The sequence below is a fragment of the Rana temporaria genome, chromosome 6, assembly GCF_905171775.1.
Source record: "Rana temporaria chromosome 6, aRanTem1.1, whole genome shotgun sequence".
Classification (NCBI taxonomy): Eukaryota; Metazoa; Chordata; class Amphibia; order Anura; family Ranidae; genus Rana; species Rana temporaria.
The window spans coordinates 28,106,369-28,118,245 of record NC_053494.1 but is presented as its reverse complement, the minus strand read 5'-3'; the positions used below and the strand labels follow the sequence as shown (position 1 = coordinate 28,118,245).

The 11,877-nt window shown below is 44.9% G+C and overlaps 1 protein-coding gene across 2 annotated transcripts in view; it reads right to left on the bottom strand.

Moving 5' to 3' along the window:
• Nucleotides 1–514: 514 nt before the first annotated feature.
• LOC120943303 (mucin-17-like) overlaps nt 515–11,877 on the bottom strand; it is an 82,341-nt gene continuing 70,978 nt past the window's right edge. The window contains exons 9-10 of one of the 2 annotated variants that reach the window (XM_040356521.1): nt 4,677–4,818; nt 515–1,027 (exon numbers count right to left, since the gene is read on the bottom strand). In XM_040356521.1, coding sequence (XP_040212455.1) covers nt 953–1,027; nt 4,677–4,818 — 217 coding nt within the window. In that variant the 3' untranslated portion in view covers nt 515–952. Of the gene's footprint in view, nt 1,028–4,676; nt 4,819–11,877 lie in introns of those variants that run through there. The other variant, XM_040356522.1, reaches the window with a different exon arrangement.

The following is an 11,877-nucleotide window of genomic DNA, read 5'->3' as shown; positions in this document are numbered from 1 at the left end:
CCCTTTCCTGACCGGCTGGTCTGCGTGCTCGGATAAGGGTCTGGTATGGATTTGGGGGGACACCCACATCGTTTTTTTCAGCATAGGGGGTTCCCCCTTGAAATCCATACCAGACCTAAGGGCCTGGTATGCTTCTTGAGGGGGAACCCATGACGTTTTTTATTTAAAATTTGGCATGGAGTTCCCTTGTGGAAGGGAGGGGTTTACCTTAGAACAGGTTCACACTGGGGCAACTTCCTGTAAAGTTGCCTCACCGTGAACGGGGATTCGACTTGGAGGCGACTTCCATTGAAATCAATGGGGTAAAAGTTGCCTACAAGTCGGATTGAAGTCGTACAGGAACCTTTTTTCAAGTCGGAGCGACTGCAGTAGTGTACATTAAGACGGCAACATTCACTTACATTAATTTCTTCATGCGGCGCGACTAGGGGCGACCTGAAGTCGGATCCCAGGTCGCCCCTGTGTGAATCGGCTCTAAGGCTGCCCTGTATAAGTACAAAGCAACGCTTCAGTATTAGTGTTATCTTAATTGTTTTATCTATTGCAAGGATGTTCAAGACAGGAGTGTATGAATTCACTGTATGGTTGTGACATGATATATATCAGTCTGTAACAGTCAGTATGGGTGTTTGAGCAATCACATGATGGACACCACAATAAGTGCTACACGCAGAACATAATTCATCCATTGTTCCTTTTCCTCACTTGTGAATCCTGGTATTGTCTATACAGTTCAGGATCTAACAGTCCATCGCTATGACCTCAGCTTTTCACAGGACTTGATCATCTGAAGTCTTTAGTCCTTGTACTCGGCATTGTTGCTATATCTGGTTGTGTTGCCGGGTCGGCACAGTGTGAGGAAAGTGGTCAGAATGTGCAGTTCATATGCACCACCATCACAGTCTTTGTTAGATATTCTCACGAGCCCTTCCGAAAAATCTCATTTGTGTGTCTATGCCGTCCAGCTCCGCTCTGTGTTGACCAGCTCCATTCCCTCAAAATAAGAGTGGGGTCTGCGTGCGTGGAACTAGAATAAAAGAGAATACATGAGTCCTGCCTTATGCCATCATTTACAGTTTCTACAGAGTGGGTGTTCTGAAACACACCTGCTAGAAAAATGTCACCAGTCCGCCTGCCCCAGGCACCTGTAGTTACCCCACAAAGTCACCAGCACACTAATGCATACCTCCCAACATTTAAAAAATCCAATGCGGGACATCTTGTTGAGCGGGGGGGGGGGACAAAGTTGTTGAGAGGGGGGGGGGGACTAGTTGTTAAAAGGGGGGCACTGTCGCACTGTGATTGGGCGTATAGCAGTCATGTGGGTTGGCGGGATTTCTAGACGCTCAAAGACAGGCCAGCCCCACGCCGCACATGACCCCCATACGTCCAATCACAGCACCGGACTTCAAACATGGCGGGGGAAACCGAACGCGGAGGCACGGAATGTCGCCCCCCTAAATGTCGCAGACCGGGCCCTGTTTTCCGGGACTCGAGTCTAGTCTGCGGGAGGATCCCACGGAATCCGGGACGGTTGGGAGGTATGCTAATGTCCCCTCTCCCCAATATGTGACAGTGCTTGTGCCTGTTTGGTCATTCAAGTCCCAAGCACTACATTGTGGGGAGGCAGGTGTCATATCACAATGCTTTTACATACCCAAATCCCAGATGTTTAGAGAACCGTATGGAAGGATGTATTGGATGGGATTTTTTTGTATTTGTTTGCTTTAAGCACTGCTTAGGTTGATTAGGCTATGTAGGGGACAGCTAGGTCAAGGCTAATAACCATTGGAGGCATTTATTAACAGGCACGCAAGTTTTCCAACACCTTGAAGAAAAGTTTTTACTACTTATTGCCCCCTTTTCTACAATTAGCTGTGTTGCCCATGTGCTGTATGCCATCTTTATTTTACAAATGAACATAATTGACAAAGGATTCCCAGAGCACTATGGATTAAGTTGAGAAAGCACAGCAGTAGTAGTTATCTTTCACTTATACTGATTGAAACATTGGATGGAGCCCTAGGGGTTAATTTACTAAAAGCAGAGAGTGCAAAAAATCTAATGCAGCTGTGCATAGGAGCCAATCAGCTTCAAACTTCAGCTTGTTCAATTAAGCTTTGATAATTAAACCTTGAGGCTGGGTTCACACTACTTTCATCCTACTTTGCTCTGCTACATTGGTCCTACATTGGTCCTACATCCATCCTACTTTCATGAACAGGATACTACTTTGGTCCGACTTCAATGATATTCAATGGGCTGAAGTAGGATCAATGTAGGACCAAAAGTAGTACAGGGAGCATTTTCAAAGTCGGACCGACTTGTGTAGGACCAGTTAAGACAGCTCTCATAGGGAAACATTGATTTTCACACGTCATGCTACATGAGGCTCCCAATGTAGGACCGTTTGTCGGAAAAGTGTGAACCCAGCCTGAAGCTGATTGGTTTCTATGCACAGCTGCACCAGAGTTTGTAAATCAACCCCTTAAAATCTGTATTGATGCACTTTGGACTTAAAGGGGTTGTAAAGGTAAAAAAATGTTTCCCTAAATAGCTTCCTTTACCTTTACCTCTCAGAAGAGTCACAAATCGATGTCAAAAGCAAGCTGCATTTGCTCATTAAAGGGGTTGTAAAGGTTTTTCCTAAATAGCTTCCTTTACCTTAGTGCAGTTCTCCTTCACTTATCTCATCCTTCCATTTTGCTTTTAAATGTCCTTATTTCTTCTGAGAAATCCTCACTTCCTGTTCTTCTGTCTGTAACTCCACACAGTAATCCAAGGCTTTCTCCCTGGTGTGGAGTGTCGTGCTCGCCCCCTCCCTTGAGGGAGGAGGGGGCGAGCAGGAGAGTCAGGACGCCCACTAACACACAGCTTCTTTTCTCTATCTGCAACGTAGAGAGCGTCCTGACTCTCCTGTAGTCCAAGTGAGGGGGCGAGCACGACACTCCACGCCAGGGAAAAAGCCTTGCATTACTGTGTGGAGTTACAGACAGAAGAACAGGAAGTGAGGATTTCTCAGAAGAAATAAGGACATTTAAAAACAAAATGGAAGGATGAGGTAAGTGAAGGAGGACTGCACTAAGGGAAAGGAAGCTATTTAGGAAAAACCTTTACAACCCCTTTAATGAGCAAATGCAGCTTGCTTTTGACATCGATTTGTGACTCTTCTGAGATCATTCATAATTTACCGACTACATAGCTCCCAACTGTCCCTGATTTGGAGAAATGTCCCTCTGTCCCTCTGTCCCTCATTCCTCCTCATTTTGGTCTGATCCATATAGATGTATATAAAATGCACTTTTTATCTATCAAAAATTGTTTTGCAGCAATAAACCTTTCATCCGATTTCTAAATTGCTACATTTGTAAATTCCAAAAGCCAATATAAAGGAATAGTGGTGGTAAAAAAAAAAAAAAACACTTGTGGGTTCAACCAAGCTTGTTTTTTTGTACAATTCTCCTATAAGGGGGCGTGGCAAGGGGTGTGTCCTATTTTCATCAACTTGCAGCAGTTCTGACGCCCACAAAAGCCCTCACAGAGGGAGGGGGAATATGAAGGATACTTATTCACATGTGTACCTTGAGCTACTGAACTCTATAAACAAGCTATTTACAACAGCTCCACTTGCTGGCAGAATTATTATGTTTTGCATAATATTATGTAATATTTACTCCACTTAAAGAAATGTAAAACGTTTTTTGTTTTTTTTGTCCTGGGCATAACAAAGAAAGACAACAAATATAAAAAAAAAAACACTAAACATTCTCTGTATTAATCTCCCTACCCCCCCAGCATACGTTTACCTTTCTTTTTGGCCCCCGCAGCCCTGTTTAATGCCAGCAGCCGAAAGACATACCCAGTACTTCTGGATATGAAGGAGCGTGACCCAAGCAACGGTTCAGGGCCAACCTCCACTGTCACAGAGCAGTCCCCAGAAAGCTTCTGCCCCCCTCTCAGCCCTAAGCCCCTGGTGCTGCAGGGTTAATGCCAGCACTGGACGTGTGACAGGCAGTTATCAAGAGAGCCAACTAAGCCTGCCTTTTCCAACCCTTCTTCTTCTTCGCACTTAGTTCTGCGCTCCTGTCATCCGTATTCAGCCAACAGCAGGCTGAAGTCTGCTGACATCACTCAGCCAGTCCAGACTCTAGAAGGATCTTGACTTTAATGTCTGGTTTCACCCAGATGCCTGGACTGGAAGCTGGCTCAGTCTCTCAGCATGACGCCGAGAGCCAGCCGCTCCAGCCCCAGAGCAGAGAGTTCGTGATCGACAGTCATCGGCTCTCTGCTCAATAAAAAGCGAGAACTGAGAGATCAGTGGTCTTTGATCGCTCAGTTCTCGGTCTTAGAGGCGGAGGGGGACAGATGCAGCACCACACTGATGCTGCATCCACTTAGGTGAGCATGTATGTTTGTTATTTTTCTTATAAATAAAGGGTGAATACTTTATATTTAAAATTTATTTTTTACTAAACTTAGGGTTTAAAGTGAACCTGTTACTTTACGGTTCACTTTATGGAAATACTGCAATGTGCTGTCTTAGACATAAAATGTTTCCCCATATTGAAGAATAATTTTTGACCTTTTGAGTTTGATCGCAGTAAGAAGCATTTTCAGGCTACACTCACAGATTAGACCGTATGTACCAAGCATAACCCCTATGGGGCTCCACTTACTGGAGACTGCAGGGACAGCTGGTGTAGGATAGGGAAGGGAGTCCAGTGAATCGGTTCCATCGGCCAGCTGCACACCGACACGTCACTCGCCTTACCGGAATCAACCATCAGGTCATTGACGCTGCTGCAGCTCGTTTCCAGCCTGGAACACAGCAAAGTCGTGTTTATATTAAAAAAATGTTTTAACATAGTCGCTTCATCGTGTCAGCAGTCATACAGAATACATCCGAGTATTATAGGGGAATTCCTTTATTTTCCAACAAAACAAATGTGACAAACCTGCACTATATCATGAAGTAGTTGTGCATTTTTATATCTCATTATGACAATTTTTTGTTGTTTTCTTGTGTTTAGTATTATTTTCCTTTTTAAAAGCTTTGCTAGAAAAAGTGACAAAGTGTTCTCATACATTGTTAATCATTGTAGCGTACCCTTATATGGGTTTAGGCCCCTTTCAGACGTGCGGACCGTATGTCTGCTTTTTCATTCATCCGTTTGCGGATGAAAAAGGGACATACATTGGTCCCTATGTGATTGTGGGTGTCAGCGGATAAACATCCACTGACACCCATAACCGTCTGCCTCCGCAAACATCCGATTTTGCAGACGGAAGAAAACCCCATTTTTTCTTCCGTCTGCGGATCGGATGAACACGGACACACAGTTACGATGCGCCAACCAGCGAATCGCGCATGTGCAGTAGGGAACCGGGCAGTGAAGCCGCAACAATTCACTTCCTGATACCCTCACTGAGGATGGCGGCGGCAGCATCCGAGGGACGAGCGATTGCTAGACCTTGGCTGCCGACACTCTCCGGCGCGCCGGACAGGTAAGAGTCCATTTTTTAAAAGTCAGCAGCTGCACTATAAGTAGCTGTTGGCTTTTAAAAAAAAAAAATCGCACCTCCGCTTTAATGCTTTCCTTGCCATCCCTGATCCGTTGAGGGATGAACTCCACCAGACCTTTGAAGGTATGCTGTGGGATGCCAAGCCATCAGTATCAGATCCTTTAGGTCCTGTAAATTGAGGGCAGTGGTGGCCACTCGTGCAGTTAAAAAAAATTAAAAATACTTTTTCTGAAAACCTCTCAAAATATGTAACAAGCTTCCATTTTTATTTTTTTGTATAAAGCGTAAATTTCTCTATAATACTTCTGTACCATAACTACTCTATAAACAACTGAGTCACGCAAAGAATGACTTTGTCTTGCCAGTGACTAGAATAGAGAAAGGACTAGAGCCACCTCTTCCTGTCTGTAGAAAGGCTCTTGTGTTCTATAGTAAAGCATGGAGTCGGCACTTTCTGTGCATAGCCGCCATTCATACCGTTAATCCCTTAACAGGGATTAATAGCAATGCTGCTGATCGTTTCCCAAGGCGCAGGTTGTCATTTCAAAACCTTTCCCGAGCCGAATAACACATCCATCAAAAATCTGTTCGCTTTAACTGACTACTAAATCAAAAAAATGTAAAATGTTGCTAATAGGATAATACAATTAAGTATTCATTTGTACAGCATTTAGCCCTCACTTCTAGATTTTTAATCCAACCTCCCTCCAGGACTCCCTCTTCTCACTGGCTGAGATAGCAGTGGGAACCACTGGCTCCTACTGCTGTCAATCACAGCCAGTAAGCCAATGAGGAGAGAGCGGGGGGCTGGGCTGAGCTAAGGCTCTTTGGGCTGGATTCACGTAGATCGGCGTATCGTATTTACGCTACGCCGCCGTAAGTCAGAGAGGCAAGTGCTGTATTCACAAAGCACTTGCCTCCTAAGTTACGGCGGCGTAGCGTAAATGGGGCCGGCGTAAGCGCCTAATTCAAATGAGGATGAGGGGGCGTGTTTTATGTAAATGATTGGTGACCCGACGTGATTGACGTTTTTTACGAACGGCGCATGCGCTGTCCGTGTACATATCCCAGTGTGCATTGCTCCAAAGTACGCCGCAAGGAGGTATTGATTTCGACGTGAACGTAAATTATGTCCAGCCCCATTCACGGACGACTTACGCTAAACAACGTAAAATTTTCAAATTTCGACGCGGGAACGACGACCATACTTAACATTGGCTACGCCACCTAGGGGGCAGCTTTATCTTTATGCGGCGTATTTCTTACGGAAACTGCGTATCTTTACTGCGACGGGCAAGCGTACGTTCGTGAATCGGCGTATCTAGTCATTTACATATTCTACGCCGAAATCAACGGAAGCGCCACCTAGCGGCCAGCGGAAAAATTGCACCCTATCTTAGCTAGGTTTAAGTGTATCTCAGTTTGAGCATGCACTTAAACTTACGACGGGCTTAGATTCCGAGTTACGTTGGCGTATCTACTGATACGCCGGCGTAACTCTTTGTGAATCCAGCCCCATGTGTCTTATTGACAGCGAGCACCCACCAGTGCCCCCAAGAAAGTGGCATGCTATTGGGGGGAGGAGCAGGAATCATAGGCGGGGGACCCAGAAAGAGGAGGATCAGGGCTACTGTGCAAAATCACAGAGCAGGTAAGTATAACATGTTTATTTATTTAAGCCAAATCTTTAAAGGGGTTGTAAAGGTACAATTTTTTCAACCCCAAATAGCTTCCCTTACCTTAGTGCAGTCCTCCTTCACTTACCACATCCTTCCAATTTGCTTTTAAATGTCCTTATTTCTTCTGAGAAATCCTCACTTCCTGTTCTTCTGTCTGTAACTCAACACCGTAATGCGAGGCTTTCTCCCTGGTGTGGAGTGTCGTGCTCGCCCCCTCCCTTGGAATACTGGAGAGTCAGGAGGCCCACTAACACACAGCTCCTTTCTCTATCTGCAACGTAGAGAGCGTCCTGACTCTCCTGTAGTCCAAGGGAGAGGGCGACCACGACACTCCACACCAGGGAGAAAGCCTCGCATTACTGTGTGAAGTTACAGACAAAAGAACAGGAAGTGAGGATTTCTCAGAAGAAATAAGGACATTTAAAAGCAAAATGGAAGGATGAGGTAAGTGAAGGAGGACTGCACTAAGGTAAAGGAAGCTATTTAGGGAAAAATTACCTTTACAACCCCTTTAATACCACTTTTACAACCAGTTAAATTATCTTTTCCAAAACGGGTTAAAGTTTATCATTTATAGTTCTTAAAGTGTGTTGTCTCTTGGGCCTCACACACACTTGAGCTCAAAAATACCCGTTTCAAGCGTTTGATGGGTTGTTTTTTTTGTTGCCTTAAAGCGGGGGGTTCTCCCTAAAACATTTTTTTTTTCTAGCATCTCATTCAGCATAGTAGCGTGAGCTACAGTATGCCTTTATATTTTTTTTGGCGCCGTACTCACTCTGTAATCGCGTAGTAAAGTTTCAGGGGAATGGGCGTTCCTATTCAGAGGGCTCGTAAATTGACGGCCGGCTATGGCGCGTCACGCTTCATGGAAATAGCCGAAATAGGTGTTTGCCCTTCACGGCGCCTGCGCAGTCAGCTCCGATGTCTGTGCGCAGGCGCTGTATAGTGCCGGGAAGAGCCGAGACCTACTCCGGCTATTTTCGTGAAGCGTGACGCGCCATAGCCGGCCGTCAATCACGAGCCCTCTGAATAGGAACGCCCATTCCCCGCGGGGAGTCTGAAATTTTGTTACTCGATTAAACAGTGAGTACGGCGCCGAAAAAAATATAAAGGCATACTGTAGCTCACGCTACTATGCTGAATGAAGTTGTTTTTTAGGGTGAAACACTGCTTTAAAGCGGGAGTTCACCCATAAAACAATTTTTACCCTTAGATGGATGCTCGTTTTCTCTAGGGGAATCGGCTAGTTGTTTTAAAATATGATCAGTACTTACCATTTTCGAGATGCATCTTCTCCGTCGCTTCCGGGTATGGGTCTTCGGGAGCGGGCGTTCCTTCTTGATTGACAGTCTTCCGAGAGGCTTCCGACGGTCGCATCCATCGCGTCACGAGTAGACGAAAGAAGCCGAACGTCGGTGCGGCTCTATACTGCGCCTGCGCACCGACGTTCGGCTTCTTTCGGAAAATCGTGACGCGATGGAAGCGACCGTCGGAAGCCTCTCGGAAGACTGTCAATCAAAATAGGAACGCCCAGTCCCGCAGCCCATACCCGGAAGCGACGGAGAGGATGCATCTCGTAAACGGTAAGTACGGCTCATATTTTAAAATAACTAGCCGATTCCCCTAGACAAAACGAGCATCCATCTAAGGGGAAAAAGGGTCATGTGCGGGTGAACCTCCGCTTTAAGCAGCACTCTATGTTGGCCTATGTGTCCATAAGGTTTATAGAAGTTTATAGGCAGAAAAAAAAAACATCACTTGTGAGTTCAAGTGAGAAGCATTTTGGCATAAAAATCAACTTAATAATGGTGTGACCACCCTTTGCCTTCAAATCGGCATCAATTCTTCTAGCACAAAAAAATCAAAAAACGCAGAGGTAATCAAATACCACCAAAAGAAAGCTCTATTTGTGGGGAAAAAAAGGACGCCAATTTTGTTTGGGAGCCACGTCGCACAATCGTCAGTTAAAGCGACGCAATCGCAAAAAATGGCCCTGTCATTTGGCAGCCAAATCCTCCGGGGCTGAAGTGGTTAAAGCAAATTTCATTTTGAACGACTTTTTGTCAAGTGGTGTATGGACAGCTCAAGTTTAGACTTGAGTTTTTTTTTTTTTTTATAATAACAAAATCATAAAGGAATTTGATTAATTGACACATGATCCACAAAATCTAAGTCATTGTCTAACAGGAAACAGAAAAAAAAAATCCATAAAGTTCAGCCCTACCAGCCGCCCTGACCTGACTTCTCCACCCCGCTGTGTGGCGGCAGAGCACCTGGGGGCTAAGGCAGGTTATTTGGACACACGGAAGGAGTCAGACCAGAGTGCTAATTGATTTGTCTGTTTTTATGCCAATCAGACACTCTTCCTGATTCCATCGTGTCTGTTTAATGGAGCACAGGATGGAAAAACGCAGCAGGGAAATGAGCCTTTAATTATCCGGCAAAAATCACAGCTATCTATTAAAGCAGTACCTTACAGAGACGCATTGCAGGGGCCACAGACAAAAGGGGGGGGGGGGGCCTTTTCCATAAAATAAAAAATGCCTATTCATGACAAAGTGACAACAGGTTCCCATCACATTTAGGGACATAGGTGTGCGCAACCTATTGCATTAGGGTATGCACCCCAAAACGCAAACACAAAACGCAAAACACAAACGCAAAACACAAAAACACAAAGCAAAACAAAAAACACAAAAAACAAAAAGAACACAAACACACATGCGTGTGTATGTATGTATATATATATATATATATATATATATATATATATATATATATACACACACACACACACACACACAGGGCTAGATTCAGGTAGGGCGAGGTAAATTTGTGCGGGCGTAGCATATGTTATTTACGCTACGCCGCCGCAATTTAGAGAGGCAAGTGCAGTATTCACAAAGCACTTGCTCCGTAAGTTGCGGCGCTGTAAGCGCGCCAAATTTAAATTGTCAAGAGGTGGGCGTGTTTTATGCAAATAAAACATGACCCAACGTAAATGACGTTTCTCACGAACGGCGCATGCGCCGTCCGTGAACGTATCCCAGTGCGCATTTTTCTAATCACGTCGCAAATAGTCAATGCTTTCGACGTGAATGTAATTTACGCAAAGCCCTATTCGCGAACGACTTGCGCAAACGACGCAAAATTCGACGCTGTCCTGACGTCCATACTTAACATTGGCTATGCCTCATATAGCAGGAGCAACGTTACGCCGGAAAAAGCCTTACGCAAACGACGTAAAAAAATCCCCTGGGCGCACCTACGTTTCTGAATCGGCGTATCCAGCTCAACGGAAGCGCCACCTAGCGGCCAGCGTAAATATGCACCTTAAGATACGACGGCGTAGGAGACTTACGCCGCTCGTATCTTAGCCTAATTTAAGCGTATCTGGTTTCCAGAATACGCTTAAATTTACGACGGCGTAGATTCAGAGTTACGACTGCGTATCTACTGATACGCCGGCGTAACTCTCTATGAATCTAGCCCACACACTCTAAATAAATGTAAACATTTTAAAATGTAGTAGGAGAGTGGATGATGTCAATAGTTTTTTATTATTATTATTTTATTTTAGTATTATTTTTTACAATTTTATTTATATTTTTTATGATTTTTGAAAAATTCTTAGAAGCTTTGGTGAAATATCAGCAGGGGGAATATGCGCTGTACAGGGGGATTAGGGTGTGCCCAGGCACACCCACTGCGCACGCCTATGTTCAGGGAGGCATTACTGGATACATGATGATGAAGAAGAAAACTTTAATGCTGTGTAAGCTGCGACAAGTCAAAGAAGCGTGGGGTGATCATGGAAGGAAAGTAGTAGGGGGAATTTTTTCTTGATAAGGACAAGGGGCTTAACAAAGTTAAATGGCAGAGTCGAGGTGCAAGCGTGTGAAGTAATGAAAATGTCATCATTTAAACTCATTCATTTATTACAGGTATTTATGTAGCACCAACAATGTACGCAGCACTGTACATATTGTACATTCCCATCAGTCCCTGTGCTCAAGGAGCTTACAATCTATCTCGCATTCATATATGCACATGCTAAGGCCAATTTAGACAGGAGCCAATTAACCACTTCAGTCCCGACCATTTCGCTGGCCAAAGACCGGGCCATTTTTTTGCAATTCGGCACTGTGTTAAGTGTGACCTAAGGAGTGCTTCTAACTGGTAGGGGGCGTGGCTTGCTGTGAAACGTCACTGATTGCTGTTCCCGATGACAGGGAACAGACGATCAGTGACCTGTCACTAGGAAGAACGGGGAGATGTTGTGTTTGCTCTGACATCTCCTCGTTCTTCAGCTCTGTGACCCGATTGCGGGACACTGGCGGACACATCGAGTCCGATGGTCACGGAGCTCGCGACCACACGGCCGGCAAATTAAAGGGGACGTGCCATGCCATGCCATTCTGTCGACGTAAATAGGTGTGCGTCAGTCCTTAAGCGGTTAACCAACCAGCATGTCACAATCGCATGTCAAATCGCATCAGTGTGAACCAGGGCTTAAAGGGGTTGTAAAGGTGCAATTTGTTTCCCTAAATAGCTTCCTTTACCTTAGTGCAGTCCTCCTTCACTTACCTCATCCTTCCATTTTGCTTTTAAATGTCCTTATTTCTTCTGAGAAATCCTCACTTCCTGTTCTTCTGTCTGTAACTCCACACAGTAA